This window comes from Dipodomys ordii, unplaced genomic scaffold (assembly GCF_000151885.1).
Source record: "Dipodomys ordii isolate 6190 unplaced genomic scaffold, Dord_2.0 Scaffold65, whole genome shotgun sequence".
NCBI lineage: Eukaryota > Metazoa > Chordata > Mammalia > Rodentia > Heteromyidae > Dipodomys > Dipodomys ordii.
In genome coordinates, this window is record NW_012267281.1 from 10,293,333 (window position 1) to 10,318,375 (window position 25,043).

The window sequence follows — 25,043 nt, forward strand, 5'->3', positions numbered from 1 at the left end:
ACAGCAGTGTGACTGAAGAATTCATCACCCCTTTGTCAACTCCAACCTGAGCAAAATCAATGTCTTGTCAAAGTGACTGACATTAGACCCCTAAGCACATTAGCATGATCTAAAATACACCTGTAAAAGGGAAGGGATAGAGAAAGGGAGAGGTTTCTTAATTAAGACAAATGAGATCTGGGACTAAGTCTTATAGACCGAAAGGTATTAAGCTTTGTTGATATCATATCAAAAGTATCTCACTCAGGCTTGTTAAACAGATTTATTTCTTGTCTAAAATCACCACCAAAAAAAGCTGCAGAGAGAGGGGGGTGGGAAAGAAAGGAAGAAAGAAGGAAGGAAGGAAAAAGGAACGAAGGAGAGAAAAGAAGGGAAGAAAGGAAAGAAGGAACAAAGAAGGAAGAAAGAAATTCACTATAAACTACTTAACAGCTAATATTTTACTTAAAAGCAATATATATTGTTTACTGTGGATGTTGCCTTCCAATGATTGCAGCACCAATCGGAGCACAGCTGGGTGAAGGCACTATCATTATTTCCCAAAGACATAGATAAAAATCAGTAGATGACTCTCACCTGCTTTCTGTAGCAAACGATAAAACGTCTCAATTTGCCTCAATTTGCAATGACAGATTGTCGGCTCCCAAACACAGAGTCCCACGAGGAGTTCTTGGAAAGCCACTAGATGTGAAATCTATCAAACCAGGGAAACCCTCAAATACTCTCTAGTTGCATTCAAGGCCACAACATTCACAGCACTACATGGACATAAGGAGTTACTTTCATACAGGTCCATAAAGAACAATGTAGCTACTGAGTCCCTTACAGAAAGAGTAAGTCCTTATAACAAGGAAGACATCACTGCCTACTGAAGACATCATCTTTCAAAAACTTGATGAATTAATTGGAAAGAAGTTAGCATTATAGTAATAGTCACAATAAAAAAGATGAAAGCAGCAATGGAACATTTTACCTACTAAAAAGAAAAGTGAAAGAAAAAACTTTGGCAATCCTTTTTCTGTTTCTTTTATTTTTATTTATTTAATTGTGTTTTTTTGTGAGTGTGTCTGTATATGGCGAGGGGGTGCTGGTGATGGTCTCTGGGCTGGAACTCAGGGCCTGCACACTGTCCCTGAACTTTTGTGCTCAAGGCTAGTGCTCTCCCACTTGAGCTACAGACCCATTTCTGGCTTTGTGGGAGGGGGAGGGCAGGGGGAGGGGATAATTGGAGAGTTTCCTATCTTCCTATCTTCCTGGCTAGTTTTGAATTTTGATCTTCAGATCTCAGCCTCATGAGTAGCTAGGATTACAAGCATAAGGCACTAGTGCCTGGCTGACAACACTTTTACTAATTGGCTCTATGCATTGACTAGAGGATGAACGACAGGAAAACTAGCTCTGTTGCCGGAGAAAAACGGAGTCCATCAAATGGGCAATAAGGATGGCATGTCAAAATTTGTAAATGACTTATAATAGGGTACATTGAGTTCTTTAAGCACTAAAAGTTATACACTTGCCAAAAATACTAACTATACTTTAAAAATAATTAACACTCTTGCATATTTTGAAATCATACTGCATTTGCGTATTTCTCTGAGGCTCCAATGAGAAAATCTGATGTTGCAATCCTAGGAAAACCTGTTGTTACTCTGTGCTTCCTAATATGAAATATTTATTTTAAAACTGGGCTATAAAAAGTCAATTGCTCATAATCAAGAAATCAAAGGAGAGATTAAATCTATTTGAAATGTATCCTCACATGGAGAATCATAACTGCTCTGTAACGTGTGACACACTGCAGTGATAGATAAACTCTACAATAAGGCACTCTGTGTCCTTGGCAGTTAAGACAAGCCTGTCCTCTTAAAAAGTGATGTTCTATTTCACATAATATTAAGTGACACATTTTTTTAGAAAGAAAAATCCCCACATGAAAATTGAAGACAAGCTACTGTGTGACAAAGCTTGAATTAGAATCACTCAAATAATGAAAAAAAGGAGTGGAATCTTTCAGAATAAATCACAAAGGCAAAGCACACATGCAAAACAGTTCTTTGTTAACTCAGATTTTTTTCCAAGATATTACTATAAAAATATACTGTCAAGAAGGCTCAGGCTTTATCTAAGACTAGACAAAACTATAAATGTTTAGAGGGAATGAATAAAAAAAATCTCTGGTTACAAAACACACTTTTCATAGCCCAGAAGCATTCTTGTAGAAAAGCACACCAGTAAGGAAGTGAAGTGGAAACTCTTTTGCCTACCGTCAAATTTCTTGTGCCTTGACACAAATGTGGTACGGACAAAATGGCTTGTCTCCTCCACCAGGTTTTCAAACTCGAGCTTGCTTTGTTGGCTTAACTTGTCTTCCATTTCCGTCGTGCAGCAGGTATATTCCTGAGGACAGATCCGCAAATGCTCCCCTGCAGCAAGGAGAATACAAGGTCAGTACTGAAGGGCAAACACCACTTCATATAGACCTTCTGGAGGTTTAGCCTCTCTACCATTTGCCTGAAAACCTGATCCATTTGCGCAAACCAAACATCTGCATGGATGCCATCTGGGTATCAGTGTTTCTGTGTATTATACATTCCTAACACCTAATGAAGGACTTACGTTAGCCAGGCACCAGTGGCTGATGCCTGTAATCCTAGCTACTCTGGAGGCTGAGATCTGAGGATCATGGTTCAAAGCCAGCCTGGTCAGGAAAGTCTGTGAGACTCTTTTTTTTTTTTTTTTTTTTTGGTCGGTTGTGGGGATTGAACTCTGAGCTTGGGCACTGTCCCTGCTCAAGGCAAGTGCCCTACTGCTTGAGCTACAGTGCCACTTCTGGTTTTCTAGTGGTTTATTGGAGATAAGAGTCTCATGAACTTTCCTGCCCAAGCTGGCTTTGAACCTCGATCCTCAGATATCAGCCTCCTGAGTAGCTGGGATTATACACACGAGTCACTAGCGTCCACCTTTCTGTGAGACTCTTATCTCTACTAAACCACTAGAAAACTGGAAGTGGCACTGTGGCTCAAGTGGTAAAGTGCTAGCATTGAGCTGAAGAGCTCAAGGACAGCTCCCCGGCCAGGAGTTCAAGTCGTACAACTGACAAAAAAAAAAAAAAAAGGACTTAAGTGAAACTCAGTTACTGTTTCCCAGGATGTCAGAGCAGGGGCATCAAATCTTTGTTTTAATATATATTTTTATTATAAAGCTACTCTGCAGAGGGGTTACAGTTACTTGAGTAAGGTAATGAGTACATTTCCTATTAAGCATTGTTAACCCCCTCCTTCGTTTTTCCCCTACCATCCCTTCCCTCCCCACCTCCCCAACTCCACCCTCCTCACCCAGGTTGCAAAGTTTTCAACATAGTATCTTATATATCTCATTGTTACAATGGGTCAACCTGTATCCTTATTTCAGCATTTTGTTATTTCCTTTCCCCTCTGCAAATTAGAACAATGTATATACAAGATGCAAGGCACCAGAATCAAATACATTGAAAACAGGGGTTATACTATGGAGGAAGAACATACAAAAGAAACAAAAAAATTCACATAGTACATTATAAGTATATTAAAAACAAAAGCAACAAAGATAAAACTTCTTGTGTCCCTATCTTGGTGTTCAAACACTATGTTATATTTTTTTCTTCCCTCCTGATTTCACTCAAAATAAACAGAGTAACATTGATGACAAATTCCATACAATAAGTGTGCTTTCTTTTAGAAATATCAGCAAAGCAAGAGACATCAAGACTCATCATCAGAGTTGATTAGAAAAGTAAAGTATGGTAGTAATAGTTGCTTACATCCTCTTCCCATCATTGTGCCTGTTGGAACAAGCATATGCGTGCTCATGTGGTGTGTGTGTGTGTGTGTGTGTGTGTGTGTGTGTGTGTTAAGGGAAGGTCTCCTATGACAAATATATTTCCCCTCTTCCTCTGACACTACCTGTCAGAAAGTAAATATTCTGTTAGATGCAGGAGCCATTTATGGATTTAATTAGTGCTGAATCATACAGAAATTGAAGAGTTAAAGTTAAAGGGAATGCAAGTTTTAACTTGGACATAACAGATTTGTGTCCCAATATGCTCAGCCACTTATTTTGAATGCTACTTGCAAGACAGACCCAATCCTTTGCTTCGTGAAATTAAAATAGTCTGTTACTACATGAAATGAGGCAGCTCAGTCTGTGTCAAAAATGCCCCGCTACATAAAACCAGCAAATGGCTCCTGACCTTATATTATAATAGGACCTGGAACACTAAATGAATAAAGTATGCAATACTATGATAATAACATTCCCTTATGATTTTTAACAGTACATTCAAAAGTATGACTTTAAGCTCTGAGTGATGGCTATGGTATCTCATGTTTCCACAGTCATTATAATAAACACTTAATTGCCTACTTAAAACAATAGCAGAATTTAAAATATGATCGTAAGTATATATTGAAGAGTGATCTTCTTTAATGCTTAAGAAGAAAGGAGACTGTAAAACATCACATGTATTTTCTAAAAGAGACAAAATATTTTATTCTTGAGAATAATATATACATGAAGTTCAAGTAAACAGTTTCCTTCTAGAAGGGATTAGGATTTGAGAAAAATGTTCAAATATTTTTACCTGTAATCTTTTATGTCTTAAGCTTTTTGATTGGTATGTAATATACATATACATATACAGGACTATTAAGTGGTTATACAAAAAGATTTCAATACCAAAAGTCAAATCATGAGTACATGAGTACAATGTATCTTGATCAATGGAGAGCCTTCCATGGCTCTTCCCAATTTTCCCTTCCCATTCCTACCCTCAAATCACATAGTTCAATTTTCACTTAATGGAACATTAAATATAATAAATATATATACACACATATCAAAGTTATAACATTTGCGCACCCTTCCTCCCTCCCTTTGTGGTGTTTTCTCATTGCCCTTCCCCCAAACATGTTCCCACTTCTGGTGTTCATTTTCTTAAACAGTTTGCTGGTTGTTCAGATATATAGTATTTGTTTATTATTTGTATATTTGTATATTAGGATACCTAGCAACAAATCCTAGCAATGTATTAAAAAAGAATAGTAGTCAAAACACTTTTGATACAGAGGAGGTGAGGAGAAGATAAGAAGAAACACACACAAGCTGCCCTGGCCTTTCAGAATCCATGTGCTCCTTCCTTTACAACCAACAGAAGGCCAACCTCAGACAAGATTTCTCTGAAGCATGATAAAAGAAGCCAAGAAACCTGAACCCAAAGGACCACATATCTCTCCCCTTAGCTCAGAAAGCAACAACAATCACTGATGGAATTATTCCTGTACTAGTGTCTCAACTAGTGTTTCATGATGGGATCAGTTGGGATACCTTACTATAAAACAACTCTATTTCTGCATTTTCTTCCCTTGTGAACACAGCATAATCTAGGTGGAAACAGTGGTTTCTTTGGATCAACCCAAGCCACATCAAGTCCAAATCCTATTATTTCTCAGATGCTCTTACTGGAGACACCAGTGTTGGCCATGTTGCTTACTTGCTGCCGTTGTAACAACCAAATTTGTCCAAGTACAGATGTGCACCTGGACAGCTCTGACTCCAAGGTTCTGACAATATCAAATGAAGGAGGATAGAACAATGTGAATTATATAATGTTTACCAATGTGACTCTGATACCCATTTCCATGGAAAGAGCTTATGGAAATGGGGAGGAAGAAATATAGCTTTCTCAAAGGCAACTGGCTTACTAATCAGTTATTTCAACCTTTGAAATATCAAGCCTGATAAAGACAAAACAAAACAGTTCACATAAACAAAAAACAAAAACTCTGTGTGTTCTAATTACTTGTATGGGGACATGAGTAATATTCATTCATGACATGAGTAATATTCATTCATGAAAATCACAAAATTTTGATTATGATCATGTCCTCTTTATTCAGATTCATGGGTACTTCAAAGCCAGCAGATCCCATGGAGTTGCATTTCCTGAGAAAGATAGCTGATAGGGGAAGTTCACAAAGTGAAAAATAATTCCCAAAGGAAATACACTTCCAAAGCACCTCCCAATACTGTGTTTGTGAATATCTCCCACAGGGCAGATGAGTTCATTAGACCCTTAAACTAGACTTTGTTCAGTATTGTTTTTGGTAGTGCTTGGCAAATACCTTTACTTAATTTTTTAGCATATATTATTTATGCAAAGCAGTTTTATTGTGATATGTCCATATATGCATATAAGGTACTTTGATCAAATTCACTCCCTTTCTTTCTCTTTATCTCTATCTCCCAAATTGTTAAAGAAGTTAATAGGCTTAATCATTTTATTTTCTTACATGCATATAAAGTACTTCAATGATATTCATCCTTCATCACCGTCTCTTTTAACCATATTCACTCCTGCCGCTTTCTCTTTTACATTTATTTTATTTTTTGGTCTAGACTCAGGGAGAAAAAAAATCAGTATGTCTTTTTGAGTCTGGTTTATTTTGTGTAATATTCCATCCATTCTAGCCTCAACACAATTTTATTCTTCTTAATAGCTGAGAAATATTCTATTGTGTATTTACCAAATTTTCTCTAATTCATTCATCATACAATTGGCCCTTAGGCTGATTTTCCAGCTACTGTCATTCCTCTAAATCACCTGCATAGACAAATCATGGAATCAGCCTAATTGATCAACAATTTATGAATAAAGAACTTATTGCCACATATACAACAAAGTAGAATTTTTCCATAAAGATTGAAGTTTTGTCTTCAGAAAAAAAAAGTTGTAACTAGAGGTCATCATGTTAAGTAAGCAAGAATCAGAAAAAAAAACAAATAGTATCTTTTCTCTTATTTTTTAGGATCTAAACCTATTATATGAATAAACAAACAGAAAGCCATAAGCATACAAGCAGGATTACTTATATGCAGGAGAGAATGTAATATTAGAGAGCATTGGAAAGTAAATGTGACTGAAGTACATTTTATACGTAAGTAAAAATGTTAAGAGACCCAGTATTTCATATTAAGAAACTATGACTTGTTGGGTGCCAATTGCTCATGCCTGTAATCTGCCACTCAGGAGGCTGAGATCTGAGATTAAGGGTTTGAAGCCATTCCAGGCAGAAAGGTCCATGAGACTATTATCTTCAATTAACTACCAAAAAGTACCTGAAGCTGAAGGTATAGCTCAAGTGGTTGAGTGCCAGCCATGAGCAAAAAAGTTAAGGGACAGCTCCAGGTCCTAAGTTCAAGACCCAGCACTGGCACAAATGAAAGGAGAGGAGAGGAGAGAGAGAGAGAGAACAGAAGAGGAGAAGGGAGGGGAGGGGAGGTCTCAGAGGGGAGGGGAGGGGAGGAGAGGAGAGGAGAAAAGGAAAGAGTAGAGGAAAGAGGAAAGGAAAGAGGGAAGGGAAGGGAAAGGAGGGGAAGGGAAGGAAAGGGAAAAGAAGGGAAAGGGAAAGGAAAGAGAAGACGAAAAAGATGACTTTAAATGCTTCAAGAAGCTTACAACATTTTGTTGTTTGGGTTTCCTTTTCTCCTGTAGAACAGGTATTTATCGGCTCCAGGCCAAATCCAGTCAACTGCCTGTTTTTATTTGCAACCAATAGTTGGAAAATTTTGAAAAAAAATATATTTGGATATGTAAACGTTCTGTGAAAATTCAAATCCAAGTCACACTCTCTGTCCTGGGGTGACACTGTGGGGATCTCAGAATGCACACTCTAAACCAGGAAGTGGCAAAAATGAAGTGATTTCTTTGAGTGACAGTTCACAGACTAATGAGCCAAGGAAACCTTTGGACTGCCAGAGCGTAGGCATAGGGAGAGAAGTCACAAAATCTAAAGAGTAAAATGATGGTAAGATGTAAGAATGCTTCAATCCAAATTCAAACGTATGAAAGAACGATGTTTGTTTTAGGTCTGGCTCTTTGCTGTTCGTGTAGTCTATCAAAGTTCTCTCATCTAGTAACTGTGGAAATACAGTTAATTTACTTGTCTGGTATCAAGCTGAATTATTTCATTATTTGACATGTCTCCTTCAATAACTCGTCAGTTGGACTGGCACCTAATATATGGATTTGAGCAAATCTTCTAAGGAAAAGAAGCTAACTTATAGAATAAGTTCACTTTAACATAGACGTTAACAGTGTAAAGATAATTTAAATTGGGATGTCTTTAGTTTTATAAACTTCCTATACAAGCTAATCAAACGTGCCTGAATAGAGAAGGCAACTTGTTTCTTTAAAAAAAAAATGGGTTCCAGTTCATTTGTTTGAACTTCCAAATAAGCACTTTCTCAACAATGTTAGAATACAGTTACATATGATTCTTTCATATCTTTAAGGGCTGCTGTTGTTAGTGAAGTTGGCCAGGACCATAATGAGAAATGTTCACTTTCTCAAACAAGTTTGAGGAAATTCAATAACCATCTCCAGGGGGTGGGTCTTATTATTGCTGTCATCCTTTGAGGTTGTCAGTTTTTCAATAGAGACATTAAATGGTAGCCTTGTATTTCTTAAATGCTCTCTCTGGATTTTATATAAAAAAATAACACTTTTGAAAATGGTACCAAGATGTGAATTGTTTAACTGTTTACATACGGATATCACTACATGCTACTTTCACATGCTAGGATGATGGAAATAAATTCCATAGAAGTATACCAATATTCTGTTCTTCACCACTCAGCTGAATTTCTTATTTCATAGTAGCTTATTGTTTGGGGTGAAGGGGAGCATAGATGGTGAATAAGGACAAGGGAAAATGAGCATGGAATATGTAGTAGGAAGGAATTGAAGATCAGCAAGGCTGAAAAAAGCCCAGCTGCTTTCCTTCTTCCCTTCCATCCTTCCTTCCTTCTTTCCTTCCATTTCTTTTGGGGATGCAGTTCATGGTATTTAAACTCCTGAGGACTGTTTGCTAATCCCAGCTCAACTACTCAAGCCACAGCTCCTACTTTGCTTTTAGCTATTTGATTTGGAAATGAGGTCTAATGGACTTCATCTAGGCTGGCTATGAATTATGATGCTCCAGATCTCAGCCTCTTAAGTAACTAGTATTACAGGAGTGAGATACCAGCAAACCATCATTTCTTTGTCTTACATGTAACATTGGTTCTGATATGATATGGAATTATTAAACTTGCAAATACTTTAATCACTTTCAAGGTAAGACTTTATTTTCATCTTAAATGTACATATATATGCATTATATATGTATACATAATATATATCCTATGCATATATTACTGTATATAATTAAAACTATTACTACATGTTACTCTTTATTACACATGCATAAAATGGAAACTATTTGACATTTATTAGCACTAAATATAACATAATCAGTGTAACTGGGTATGTAGCCTAGCATATGCAAGGCCCTCACATACACAAACAGGAAATTAACCTCATCTAAATATTAGCTAAGTGAGGTTGTAATCCCAGAACTTGAGAAGCTAAGGCCAATCTGAGATACAAGAAAAATACAAAAAGGAGCTATGTAGTTACACACACACACACACACACACACACACACACACACACACACACTAGTTTTCCAGCATTGATTTAACAATAATAATTTTTAACATCTCAAATAAAAATTAATTGGTACAATTGTTCTTATTCTATAGAAAGACATCAGGCAAATAAATTGTGGTTGTATATCACAAGACCAATAAGAAATCATAGCAACATTGTAAATCCACGATGCCATGCATACTGCTTTGCATGCATACCACTCTAATGATAAAGGTCACTGCGGGGGGAGGAGGGGCATGCCGGGAACTTATGGGGTGTCATGGGATATTTTAAATTTTCAAGATGTTGCAGTCTGTTGGAAACTGCATGAAAGTATTTGTTGGATGGAGTTCACAGTTCTAACATCAGATTTACTACATTCCTTTCAAGGATGTCATATCCTTGTAAACCAGTCATTTTTTTTCTTAATTTTCATGTCATAAGTAGTGTGTGAGGATTTCTGTGGCATAGGAAAGGAGGGTAATGGTATCTAATCCATCCCTGGGGTTTGAGAAATTCCTGTGTTATCCATTACTAAATAATTATGACCAATAATTAATAAATAAAAATATCTGTTTTCAAATAGCCTAAATTCATTAGGACACAAGTACTTAATTTTTTGCATTAGGCAATAAATGAAGTCACTGCTATTTCTTCAGTGTAAGGTGCCATGGTAAAATCATCAAGATGCTGGTACATTTCAGTAGCAACTAGAAGGTCTGTGAAGGAATGTTTTAGATGTGGTTAACATCCACTACCAAATACTTTATTTTTTGTTTTTACTCGGGCTTGAACTCAGGGCCTGGGTGCTACCTCTGAGCTCTGTTGCTCAAGGTTAGCATTCCACCACTTTGAGCCACAGATCCACTTCCAGATTTTGAGTGATTAATTGGACATAAGAGTCTCTTCAGGACTTTCCTGCCAGGGATCGCTTCAAACTGTGAAACTGTGATTCTCTGATCTCAGCCTAAGTAGATAGGAGTACATGTGTGAGCCACCAGCACCCAGTGCCCAAAGGCTTTTAAATAAAGATTACCCTCAATAACATGAGAGGCCTTACCCAAATTGCTCCTCCTCTCCCATTCATATGTGTGTATGTGTTTGGATGTATATTCAAATGTAATGTGTACACAAGCATGTTGTGCAAGCAGTTTTCTCTGAAAAACACATGGGGTTACACAACATGCCATCATAAATCCAGCTCTCCAAAGTGTTTTGATATTTTGCTTGTTTTTGTGGGGTAGAAGGGCCTGATGTAAAAAGAAACAGTTTCTAATATATTTTCTAATTTATCCTAAATTAAAATAACACATTTCTAATGTCATAATTTCTAGCAATTGAACAAGGTCATCAGATGTCAATTTGGGGAAAGAAGTATGCAGTAATGTCCATTCTAGATATTGTCTCTATTCAGGTACAATATGCCTTGCTATCCCAACTAGTAAAATAATCAGGAAGAAATGAGTGTAAGGTCTCTCTTATCTTTGCTTTCCTGTGCTTTAATGATAAACATGCATTATATATGATACTTAAGTATGTATGCATAGGTACAGTGTATCACTATATAGCTCAGGCTGGCCGCGAACTGGCGACCTTCCTTGCCTTATCCTCAGGAATGCTGGGATTACAGGCAAGTGTCAACCCACTTGGTTTTATACAGTGTAATTTTGAATAATGGCCCAGCTTAGCAATCGATTGCGAAAATTACTGACAATTTAATATCATTCTTTAGAATCCAGTATGTGCAGCTCCAGCATACCACTCAAGGGAGACAAATGCATATCGTGTTTCTCAGAGCAGTGTCCCACAGGTTGCTTAGCACCATGGAACCATTGGCTAAGATCTTTACAAAGTATTACTAATTGAAATGTTAGTCACCCTTGCTTGTTTAATAAGAACAAAAGCCAGGAATAAGCAAGGAGCAAGGTATTTCTCTTCAAAATGAAAAATGACTGGGTAGCAAAAAATCAAGCAATTGGCTACAGATCCAAATTTACTACAGAGAGAATTCCATAGTGGAAGGTACAATTATAATTCTAAAAATGACATGCGTGAGTTTAGACTGTTTAAGGCAAAAAATAAATTTTAATTCTGAGCTCATATTCTCTGGACCATGAGAGAATTGGTTGAAGGTTTATTATTTTATCATCGGGCCTCTTCTATTTATGCTACTAAAAATAAAAAGGTGTTACTTAAAAAAAAAGAAACAAAGAAAACGAAAAAGAAAAACAACATATACTGTGGATTGATGCAGCCATTCCTTTAGGTAAGTATCGTATCCCAAAACCCTAAACCCAAGAGAATCTGTCATTTTCACAACCCACATTGACATCTATGGGTCAAATAACTATTTGCCTCAAAGGAAAATTGGTTCCTCACAGTCATTTCTGAGTGTCAGAGTGCGAGTACACAGTAGAGAATTTTCTGTAGAGAGGAAGAGTATAATAGGAGGATGGGGCACTGGGATCCATTGCATCTGAAAGTTCCTACCTGTCACAGCAAGGTTCTTATCACTCAAGGTGAACCAAGATGACTCAGCCATGCTTTGCAATTTTCATTCCCAGACTTTGCCTGCTATTTTAGGACAGAGAGTCACAGCAAAGAAGAAAGCTGTTACTCCAGGCTACCATAGTGAATTACCTAAGTAAGGTTCACTGCTTCATAGCCCTTTTCTCATACCCACTGCCATTAGACCCCAAGCCAGTAATTAAGAGCCAATGTCTTAATATATTCTTGGCACCTTGGTATATGTCTTAAGGATAGTTTGTGGAATAACTATTCAATAAGATACATTTTACTATCTTTCCATTCTTCATAAATTTACCCATGTATTCAGTAATGAACTGAATAAATAACATGCATTATTATTTGCCATCCTTGGTAATAAGTAATAAGATGACCCCTGTCCTTAGGAATCTCAGCAGTCCAGGATGCAAAGACACATCAATGATTTAAGATCTTCCACACAGAGAAACACAAGTTTCCATGAGATGATATATGTCTAGAGATTGGCCCAATGCTTCAACATTGATGCACCCATCAAGCAGAATGTTTATCACAAAGGCTCTTTGCTTATAACTGTGTCTGTTTGATTTCTAGACAAGTTGGGGTGCTATTGCCTATCTCTTTAAATTCTAGTACCATGTAAAAGCATCCAGTGGAGGTTACACCTGTTTCCTTCACTTTGCCCTGGCTCAAGCATCTTTATTACTGGAGGATCTAAAACTCTGTTAGCAGGTGGCCACCAGCAATCAAGTTTAAAATAGAATAGAATGTCTCCAAGCTCATCATGAAACAAATAAAAATATTTCTTGTGAATACTTTGGTACTTTTACATTGGTTTGCCATGTACAATATTGCAAATATGCTTTTTATGATACATTCAGGCAAAAAGCTTAAATGCCAACATCCAGTATTATGGGCAGAATACCTTTATAATACATAGAGTTGTGGGGTCATAGGTAGCTAATGCTTAGTTCCTGACAGGTTTGGCTTACTTTATGTATGGTATCCCTTCCAATGATATCCAGGTGTCTAAATATATGTATACATGTTAATATACTACATCTTATCGTGCTCCCTAAAAATACTAGCTTATGTCCCATTTTCATTTTGTAAACATATTTTTCTTGTATTCAAATGAGAGGCTACTGCTAACTCTAAACAGAGAGATGCAAGTACCATTCACAAATATGTTGCAAATTTTACATCTAATTGCAATTCTTTTGCCAGACATATCTTAAGAATTACCCAAAACTGTATAGCCAGATGTTCAAAGACGATATTAATCCTCCAGCCTGCAAGGTTATCTTTCCTCTAAATTATTTTCCTCTCCTTTTTTTTTTTTTTTTTGGCCAGGTGTTGTCTTTACTGCCAGGCTTGGCAAGATCTAGTTGAACTGCTCAAACATCGCTTGCCAAAATGAGACACACAGTAACTTACTGCTCCATATGACCTTCTGCAACTCAACTGACCAGAGCTGCTGACTTACATCTTTTCCTTTCTGTGACCCCATAGGGCATCCATCAAGCCAACTGCCGCCTACAAATTCTCACACAGATGATGATCAATTTCAAGTTTATTGCAGCTGCAATCCCACACTACTCTTTGCTTACTCAAAGTTAGCCATTTTTACAATTGAATTTGGTGATCCTGCAGTGATATACAATAAACCAATTTACAAAGTGCTTGTTTTTGACCCTGATAACAGCATATCAACATTCTTCTTAAATTATATGACAGCTCACTTGAGAATTCAAAATTTACTGTTCAAAGCTCAATAGCTGTAAACTAGTTCACACACCAATTCAGTACAGGGGCCAAGTCTGGGTGAGTGATTAAGAACCTAATCAAATAGAACTGCATGCAAGCCTTGATGAAAAATTATTTTTTTTCTCCATAAAATACTGCAGTTTGAGTAGGCATCTGCAAAGGCCTGATTGTAACACAGATCATATCATGCAGAGGAAAGTCATAAAAGACAAAGTGCTAGAAATGTCACAAGATCTATGGGACAGACTCTAAGTGTATATTTCACTAATTGCCTGCCTCAATGACAATGAAACTCCATAAGATCCAACCTTTTACAACTCATAGAGCCATTAATTTATAATAATTACTTTAATTCCCACTAATCATTAAAGATGGATGCCCACAGGTAAATAGCATTAGTCTCCATTTCACACATGAGTGATGGGAGGTCTCCCCCAAAAAGGAGATAGTCCTTCATCCCCTGCCATTACTTCTGCAATTAATAAAGGGCAGGAGGTCTCTTCCTGAAATTTGTGCATAGGATCCAGACTGCAAAATGGCATAACTTCAAATGCAGACCAAGGGCTTTAGAACGTCAGTGTTTAGGTGATAGCAGTGGACTCAAGCATTAAAACATACGAATTCCTGTGATTAAAGTTCAGCCATGGTTTCAAACAAAGAGGAAGGTGGAACCTCAGAGGACATGGGAATAACTCTGGCGGTATCAGAGCAACCATCCCATTTTCTTGAAGGCGACATGAAGGGCTAAATTGATTATGCTGAATATGGAAGGCTAAAAAATGTCTTTACATTGAACACAATGTTAACAAATATGGCATGAATGGTTAAAAATATTGTACTCCATGAGAGAAATTTGCGAAGAGTATCAAAATCATCTGCTTTTACCAGACATATACACACATGCACAGGAACACGCACGCATGCACGCTCACACACACACACACACACACAAAACCAGTGTGAGGTGATAGATATACTTGTTTTCTTGACTGAAGAAATTTCAATATGTATAGATATACCAAAACATCATGTTGTATGTGTTAATTATGGATAAATAATTTTAAAACAGCAAGTGGTCATGGTTCATGACTGTAATCCTAGCAGCTCAGGAAGGCTTGAAATCTGACCCTCAAGATACAAAGCCAGACAGGTTAGACAAGTTCGTGAGACTATTATCATTTATTTACCATCAATCCGGCAGAAGTAGAAGTGTGACTCCAGTACCAGTCTTGACTGAAAAAGCCAACTGAGAACTTAAGGCCCTGAGTTTAAGCCCCAATACTAGCACAAACTGTATAAATAAAAATGACAAATAAAATCTCTAAACTTACAAAAACAGGGATAGAATTTTTTTGTTTGTTGGCTGGTTTTTTGTTTGTTTGTTTTTGGTTTTGGGGTTTTTTGTGCCCTGAATACAGGGCCTACATGCTGTCACTGAGCTTTGGTGTTTCAACTAGGTCTTTACCACTTGACCCACAGCTCCACTTCTGAGGATTTTGTTGTTAGTGGTGGTGGTTAATTGGAGACTAGAATTTCATGTACTTTACTGCCCAAGCTAGCTTAAAACCACCATCTACAGATCTTAGCCTCTTGAGTAGCTAGGATTACAGATGTGAGCCACCAGGACCTTGCTAAGAGAATATATTTTTTAAAAACAAAAATTTCTTAATAGAAATAGTCACTCAGTTAACAGGAGAGTAGATATACTGGCTGTTTATAGTCATGATCCCTTTTTTGAGAATATCTTTGGGAATATACTGTCAAAGGAGGCAGAAGAAGTAATTATTTTATATCATGCTTCTGAAAAATAGGTGTAGCCTTACTTTTACCCAGCAAGTATTTCCAAATATGCAAAATATCTGGATTTGTCAACATTGTTGAACTTCAGAAAACATTTTTCCCATGAGCTGTTTTAGAGCAAGATATTCATGGAGAAGGGGTTCTAAACTGAGGCCTAGTTTGGGTGGAAAACAAGCAAGAAATTTAAGGTGGGTGCTACTTCCAAAAAGATAGCTTTTAGCCTATTCCAGTGCATTCTTCAGTGTCATTGTTCATTGCCAATCACATAATCTGCTGTGAAACTTCCTGCATGAAATATTAGAATATGAGGGGAAGAAGAAATGTAGAGAGTATATGTACAGATTCATAACAGTATTACAAAGGAAGTTAACGGTCAGGTTCAGCCCTGTTTATATGTAGACCTTCCCTGTGATCATGTCAATGAGTTTGCCTTTTTAGGATTCTTTCATAGTTCAAACAATATAAGAAGTAATTTGTGGTTCATGTGTTTCCTCCTCAAGAAATGCCCTGAGATTAAATAACTTCTACTGAGAGAAACCTACATTGACCATCTCAGTTGAGAATGATACACATGTAACACATCATTGAATCCCTTTAATTGTGTCTATTACAGTGTTCATCTTAATGCACTCTCATTGGAAACTATTTATGCAGAAGAAGTCTATGTTTCCACTCATCTTGACAGTCTCCTTAAATCCTGTCACAAACAGAAATACTGATAGCATGAGTATAGTACGCTTAATAATACACTGACCTTATTATGCATTTGTCTCCACTTGGGAAGCTCTGCAATCTCCTTGAAATTTTATCCCCTCCATCTTTTCCCAACAATGGAACCTCTTCTGAACTTCTCTATGTGGAGTCTGGGGAAGTGTTAACTCCACTTCTTGTTGTCCTGCCCTGAACAGGGATGTGTGCTACACATATGTTTACATGCCAGTGGTAAACCACATCTCATGCAGAAGCATAATCTGCTGAAGGGCAGAGCCTGCAAAACAGCTCAGCAATTAGGCTCCTAACGCCTGCTCCTCACTACCTAGGCCATAATGATATCCAATACCTTTTGGCTATGCAAATAAATAAATTAAGGATAAATCAATGCAGTAATGAAAGTCAGAGACTTCTCATTATGTAGAATTCAAAGCGAATAATAGACTCAGAAACAAACATAGCTGATTTATAACATGACCAGGTGAAGCAGTAAAGCCAGTTAGAGAAGTCCAGGAACTCTGCTGTAGAGATTTAGTCTATAGTGATTTTCAAACTTTCCGGTGTTTACACTACTTTTAAGAGCAACTCATCTGAACTCATCAAATTAGAGTCCATAAATCCATTGATAACATAATTTCCATATATAAAATTCTTCAATGAGTGCACATTCTCAATTGCAATCTCAATTAGAACACTGAGAGGTATTGCCATTAAAATACTATCCATGTTAGATGTCAGAGGTTTGGCCTGAGATGTGCACTGATTGTATTGTCACCACCGTGAGGAACACTAATGTACACATATACAGCAATACAGTGCATCATATTTGCACTTCAACTATCATAAACTGCATAGCTCCTCATGCATTGTCGTAACATAAAACGCTCCCAGTAACTACAGACAGGGCCTGTGCGAGAGAGATGGAAGTCACGGAGAAGTAAACCTGTTCTTTTGTCTACTCACTGATACACTTCCTCTGACATTCATCTACCATTTCCGCCTGTCGCCTATTTACTATGTAATGCTTTTTGGAGATACCTGTGACTCTTTCAAATAATTAAGCATCTCAGAATATAGTGCACGCTACCGCAAGATTCCCATTGGTTGACATAATGGTCAGCCATCTCTGAAGCCTCCTTCTGTTGAGAGCTTTGGGGTAGGTGAAGAAGAAAAATCACTCCTAAACAGACCAAACAATGTTTTTAACTTCTCCTTACAGGACCTAGGAGAGTTCAGCCTGTTCTATTACACAATACTCCCCACTTTCTGGAGGAAATCCCAGAAATAAAGGCAAGAGTATAAAGTGAATAAACCTGTATAAACACACTAGAAGAACATCTGACAGTTTTCCCAGATAAACTCCCGGAAGCTATTCTGGTTTCAGTGACACTCAGGTTGATTTTCCTTTTGACACACAAGCTCGTAGACGGTTGGGTTTTGAGAGCAGATTTGGGGAGACTAATCTTTAGCTAACTCTTGGGCAGGGAGTAACATGTCCCTGACACTTTGCCCGATGCATGGTAGAGAACAAAAGATATAGAAAGGATGTGAAAATGGTTGGGATTTGTAAGTCTGGATGTGCACATCCTCTAGGGATTCACAGGAAATTCTCTTTTTTTTCTTCCTCCAAATTAATGTTGCTCTTCACAATTGCCCTGCCCTTGGAGAAACACACTGTATTTATCCAGCCTTACAGCTTCCAAAGGATTCCTCCATCAACAAGCCCTGCAAGGACTCTGGAGGTCCATTTTTAGCCAACAACCAGGTGTGGAGGGTATTATCAAGAAAGGCTAGACCGTTCACCAGAACAAAAGCAAATGACCCTTAATTGCTCACTTTTATATTTTCTGCAGAACATACCACGTGTTTCAAAATTACTAAAACCAGATTAAGACTAGCACATGGTGAGGTCCCTACATATGTTCACTGCTGGTCCAAGTCACGGGTGCTGGCACTTCTCACTGTGGCAAAGAATGAAAGGTACAGCTCACAGTGCTTGAAAGATTCCAGTGGCATTCAACCACCTCTATTTCACCAAAGTTCATACACAGTTGAGGTCCTATGACCTTCTAGTGTTAGACATAATGGATCATTCTTGAACGTGAACTTTGGGTGTGGAATTCTCTCTGATAAAATGAGTGTCTTGAAGTCTGAGGAAAATACTGTGCTGCTGTGACTGAATTGAACAATAGGATTGTTCAAGTCTGAGAGTGGTAGGCAAAGTTCTCTCTCATTCTCTCTATGAGTGGATGGACCAATGCCAGCTTCTCCAAGATTATTTCCCTTAAGGACAGGCTGACATCATCATTGATGGGCCAAAAGTGGGAGCTAAAACACAATTATAGTTGAAAAGGATAAAGCGTGCATGTTTATGGACAGAAAACATTTTGCATTCCTCTTGATTGTCTACAAGCTAGAGAGATACAAAGTACCTTAAAGATTATCATAGGGACAGGGACTCCTGAGAATTAAATAACCCAGTCTGTTTTTAAAGACACCTAGCCATTATCTTTATTCCTTTCAAAGTCTTTCGCAGCTTCTTCCTAAAATACAAGGAAAAATAGGATACCAGAAAGTGAGTGATATTTATTTTAAAAGGTGTGTTAAGGGTAAAGGTAACTAAAATAAAACCTAGCATAGGTATGGGCATCTAGTAGGGATGAATAAATGAAATTCTATGCCAAATAGAGATAATAATCCTCCTTTCTGTCTTTTTCTCAGGTTCTGCAGTGAATCACTGTGAACAAATGGCAGAAAACGCATCTGCTATATGTTGCTAGTCTTTTGAACCAAAGGCTGGGCAATGAACCCAGTATCACGGGAGAACGAAAGGGGTGGCCCATTAAACACGGCCCTGCCAGCAGGCTCCGCATGGAACTGTGCTGCCATGCATTATCATAGCATCTGCCACAAACTGTTAACATTTTTCAGGAGCAGTCATGCCATATTAAGAGTCATGGAGGCCCAAGGGGCTTCTTGCTTCAGAAGTAAGGCAACTGTGGGAGACAGCCCAAAGTAGATGTGACAACTGTAAAAGCAACAGTTAATCAGCCTGCAAGAGAGTCGCCAGCATACACAAGCACCTGCCAACGTAAGACAAGTAAGCTCTGAAACATTAATAAGTCCAAAATAGCAATGTGACTGGAAAATCCAGTAGCTATCTTGTTTGAGTCGATGTGATTGGTATATTAAGAAGCTTCACTAAGGATACTGGTCTACTAGAATCAAGATAAATCCCCCTTTACTACCTGTAGTTTTCTCTCTTAAAAACAATACAAAACAACTCTTCCCCTAGAGTTCAACTTTAGACATTCTCATCTATCTTATAAAGAAAATGTAATTCTCTGTGAGTTTAAGATTGGCAAAATAGAATATCTCTATGATTTCCTAAAATTTGCTCAACAGCAGTCCTTACCACTGTAATTTTTCAGAAAATTACACAGTGCAACGAAACTTCCTTAAATTCTTTTAAATTTCAAGGCATATTGGGAGTGATTGTCAACCAGAAAAGCAAACATACGGATTTGTTTTCAGATCCATTGGTAACCAAAAGTAACTAAAATCCTGATATTGTAAATGTGAGATATAGAAATCAAGTGTCCTCTACACTATAGAGATAAAGCCCTGAGGTCAAGTTTATTAGTTCCTGAGTGAGAGCCAACAAGATGGGCTCTACACTACATGTGATGGTATCTCCATATAGGGACCCACTAGGAAAGACAGTTCAAACCTCTGAGACACATCACATGAATGCTAGCGGCAGTAGATTTAAAAACATGTTATTAAATAGGGATTAAAAGACAAGATTTGTATTGCAATTTTTCCAGAAATTTCAGTTATTTTTAAAGACTGTAACTTTTGGTTTGTGCATGTGCCTATACTAGGACTTGAACTCAGGGCCTGAACTTCTGGCTTGGCTTTTTAGTTCAACACTGTCACTTGGCTTGGTCTTCCCAGGGCAGGCTTCAAATGATGATCCTAAGATCTTAGACCCTAGAGTCACTAGGACTACAGGCAGGAGGCAATGGTGCCCCGACATGTGTGTGTGTGTGTGTGTGTGTGTGTGTGTGTGTATGTGTGTGTGTATCCAGATATGTGTGTTTGTATGTATGTATCATATGCTGATTCCAGAAGCAAGTTTGCTTGTGAAAATACTGCTTTCTTTCAAACAAAAACAAAATAGGGAATAAGACATTATTTATTTGCTACTGGTCCTTTGAGTTAAAAAGCATTGATTTTTTTTTTTTAAGAAACTAAACTGAGTTGTTAACAGGGCAATTTGGTACAAGATGAACTTTTTCAGGAAATCTATAGTCCAAAATTTAATAGTTTAAAGGAGGATATTCTAAGGGGAGGATCACAAAGACGTAATAGCTGAGTCCATGTAATCATATAAAATAATATTTATCAAAATGAACTCCAAGAAATAGAACCAAGAGTTTCCCCGCTCCCTTTGTGGCTGTTTAGGTTTTCTTTACCTTTTGTCTTGTTTGTTAGTTTATCTGTCTTTGGGAAGATAAGTGGGGATACAGAAAGGGTGGGAGAAGGGGTGAGCAAGTGCAGCACTAATGCTCACTATGTTGAAAATGAGCTCCATAACTTGTGAGTAGGGACACAAAGAAAAACCTGGGAAAAGGCAAGGGAAAGGATGACATTGTTCAGGAAGAAATGTAATAATTACCAGACTTATGTAACTGTAACCCCTCTATCCATCACCATGTATATGTATATGTATACATATGTGTATATATGTATTTAGTGGCTTAAGGAAATAAAATAACTAGGACATGAAGTAAAATCTGTCGTCAACGAGCATTCCTCAAATCAAGGGAGATGGACCATCTGGTTCCTGGATGGGACAGTGTAATAATTTTACACAGTCACCAGTAATAGATCAGCTGTACTTTGCAAGTTGGCAGTATTCTGATAATATCTGAACTTCCTTCTAAAAGCTGCAAATCAAAGCATTTTATGGTTTTTGAAAATGAAAACTAGAGCCTTCCCAGTTGGCCCGGTGTGTTTTAATCATTCATTGTAAGTTTACATAAGAAAGTTTAGTGAGATCTATGATGAATGAAGAGCCAATACTTTCTATGTCAGAATAGGCAAGAAAATTAAGATGTCAAATATGTCTTACAGAGGAAGGTTTCACGGTTTCACTACACAATTCAATTTAAAACATTTCTTCAGTGCTCACTGATAAGATATATTTCAGTTGAAAAAAGAAATCTTCAATAGCAAAACATTCTTTTAGAGAGTGAACTTCAATATTCTCTCTTTTTTTTCATTCTCTCTTTCTACAAGGGAAATAGAGCAACTTAGAGGTGTGACCTTCTGGTTTTCTTTTAATCACAGTCTGAGTGAGAAGTGAGGGCCTTCACATAGGTGTGCTGAGTGGATGCAGAGAGAATGTATGGCACCCTCACAGGTCCAACACACTAGAATGCAATTGCACGCAAATAGCCACTGTGATGTTATCATGAGCTTTCTTTTCTTTTTGCTTTCATAACCACTTCAGTGAAGCAACCTCCTGAAGCAACAATTAAAGTGTTTCCCTCTCATTTTTTCCCTTTCTGCAACTAAGAAATTACTATGCAGAAAGTGACTTTGAGGTTGATTATTCAAATTGTGTTTAATGCTTTCATCTAATCTTTGTATTAGACAAAATGCAGTTTAAGCTTTTACAAAAAATAGTTTTTTAAAAGTGTTGCTACTATACAACTGAGATACATAAATAAATTGGGAGAAAATGTCTGACATTATCAACTTTTAAAGTGAGATTTGGGCAGAGCATAGGTTGATCACTCCTAGCTATTCAGGAAGCCAAGATCTGAGAATCAAGATTTAAAGCCAACCTGGGCAGACAAATCACAGATACTCTTGTATCCAATTAACCAGTCAAAAGCTGAGAGTGGAGAAGAGGCTCAGCTTTGAGTGGAAAAGCTAAGGGGAAGAGGCCAGAGTTTGAATTCAACACAAGAGCTGTTACACACACACACACACACACACACCCCACACACACCAGAGTGGTATTTTGTTGTGATATGACTGCAAAATAAGAAAAGTTACTTAAGTCTAGTCTAAGATAACCCTTCTTCAAACTAATCTGCCAAAGTCAAATTTATGTAAGATAACACAGAAAAGAACAACAAACATAAATTAATTATGAAGCATGGAAAGGAATCTAATATCATACTAATGTCTAACAAAGCCAGTGAAGCACATCACTGGAAAGTTAGTTATAAACTTTAAGATCAAATCTAAGACAAGCCCGGTGCCAGTGGCTCATACCTGTAATCCTAGCTACTCAAGAGGCTGAGATCTGAGGATTTCAGTTCAAAGCAAGCCCAGGCAGAAAAGTCCATGAGACTCTTATCTCCAATAAACCATCAGAAAACCAGAACTGGCGCTATGACTCAAGTGATAGAGCACTCGCCTTGAGCTGAAGAGCTAAGGGAGAGTTCCCAGGCCCAGAGTTTAAGCCCCATGACCGACCCCCTTCCCCCCCCAAAAAAAATCTAAGACACCTGTAACCTAAAAGTTGATCCATTTTTTTTCCCCCTGACCTGGTCAAATGAAAAATTGGCACATTTTTTTATCAGGTGCTCTGAAAGGAGAGTTGCTTTTGGTCATATTGCCTCCAAAATGGCATGGATATTCAATATTGAGCGAGGAGTAAAATTGTATTACGTTTTGTTTTGACTGAGACTATGGACATCTTTAGATACTATCATTCTTGTAATGAAAGATGATGTTTCTAAAGTATAGTAACAAATACAGCAGGTGTTCCTTGCTGCCTGCTCAAGTTCTTATTTCCTTTTAAAGGTTGGTGGAAAACTACAGAGTATTTCTCTGCAAATGCACTAAAAATAACATGTGAGCTCAAAGCACTTTGCACTTCGATCCACATTGTACTTCTTACGTGAGAGAACACTACACACATCCAGGCATAGACGATTTATTCAAAAGTTCAATGTATTCATGGGTAGCTTGACCCTAATGCATATTGATACGACAGCTCTATTGCTGGTAAGGACCGTCCTTATCCAAAGTGATTGCAGGTAAACCAATTGGCTGATGGAAGACGAATGTACAGTTTAAGGTTTTACAGGGACCCCTACGCAGCTAAGTTCCCAATTCTTTCATTTTCTATGTCAGTTCCCATCCTCCTGTTGGACTAAGTGGATAAGGATAACAGAAATGCAAAATAAAAACCTTTTTGCTCTTACTCTGTTTTGTGCATTGATCAAGTAGTTCATGTTGTTCTACCCTGCGGGCATTTTTTTTTGTTTCCTACTTCTATAAACCTGATTCTTTTTTTTTTTCCTTTTTACTTCCCAACACAAGAGTTTCCTTTTGATTTTTGAGTTCATTCAGAAAAGGTTTACTGCTGTTGGCAGCCTGTGACTTGCGCTTGGAAATTTTATTCAGGGTGTTTCCAATTATTGGTACCCCAAATTTCTGGCCAAACTATCTCGGTAATCTGGCAAGATACGAACTCCACTTAATGTGCATATTCCAGAATGTTCTCTAAGACCATATTTGATGAAGAGATTGGACTGTGGTTTAACACTATGGGCCATGTTCTGGCATTTGATGTCAAATATAAGACATCCAGTTGCTAATGAGACAAGAGAAAGTGGTGTTATATGGAAAAGCACCCATCTGGAGAGGGAGGAGAACAGCAGGGCTGTGTAGATTGCTCCTTTGATGTGGAGCCTTCAGCCTACTCCGGGCTGGCCACTCCTCTAAAAAACACACTGACTTTAAAGATGTCAAACTTTGCTGCCAATGAATTTTTTACATGGCAAGCTTCTGTAGTAGCTAAAAGAGCTCCCACTACTCCTGTCAGTAAGACGGTTGATCTTTTGACTGCATTTTGATAAAACACGCTTTAAAAATGGCTGAAGATTTCTTTAGAAAATGATTTCCTTTAGACTCTTGAGTTTTACTAAATACTCCATCTTTTCTTTAGTTTCCTGGAAGGACACATATAGCTCACAAATTCTATGTGATTTTCTGCTTATGTGCCCTTTATTGACACTTTGTGTTTCCTTAATAACAAGCTATACTTTGTACTGTATGCCTGATTACGTATGTGTTTAAACCTCTATGCATTTTTCTTGCCATCAGAATTCTCCTAGGTAAATTACCTGGAAAGAATTATTATTCCATCTTCACAAGAAGCCTAGAAAGCAGAATTGGCTTAATTTGCAAACAAAATTCAGACTCCTAATTATTTTTTTAATTGCCTAAGATTCTGAGGCTAATACTTAATAGAAGTAGGATTAAACCTTTAATATATCACCAAAAGAAAATGTCAAATAGATATCAATTAAACATATAATAAAGTAAATGTAATTCAAATCAATTAATATAATTCATCACACCAAGAAGAGCAAGGATAAGAACCACATGATTATCTCAATAGATGCAGAAAAAGCATTTGACAAAATCCAACACCCCTTTATGAGGAAGGCTCTGGAAAAATTAGGAATCCATAGAATATTCCTCAATATAATAAAGAGTGTATATGACAAACCTACAGGCAGCATTATATTTAACGGCAAAAAACAAAAGCCATTTCCTCTAAAGTCAGGAACCAGACAAGGAGGTCCACTCTCTCCACTTCTCTTCAATTTAGTATTAGAATGCCTAGCTACACCAATAACGCAAGATGCAAACATAAAGGGGATCCAAACAGGGAAAGATGAAGTAAAACTCTCCCTCTTTGGAGATGACATGATCTTGTATT

At 37.5% G+C, this 25,043-nt stretch overlaps 1 protein-coding gene across 2 annotated transcripts in view; it reads right to left on the reverse strand.

Moving 5' to 3' along the window:
* Window positions 1–25,043, reverse strand: part of Gpc6 (glypican 6) — a 965,911-nt gene that overhangs the window by 719,705 nt on the left and 221,163 nt on the right. For both annotated transcript variants that reach the window (XM_013022980.1, XM_013022979.1), the window contains exon 2: window positions 2,265–2,423. In XM_013022980.1, coding sequence (XP_012878434.1) covers window positions 2,265–2,423 — 159 coding nt within the window. The remainder of the gene's footprint in view (window positions 1–2,264; window positions 2,424–25,043) is intronic.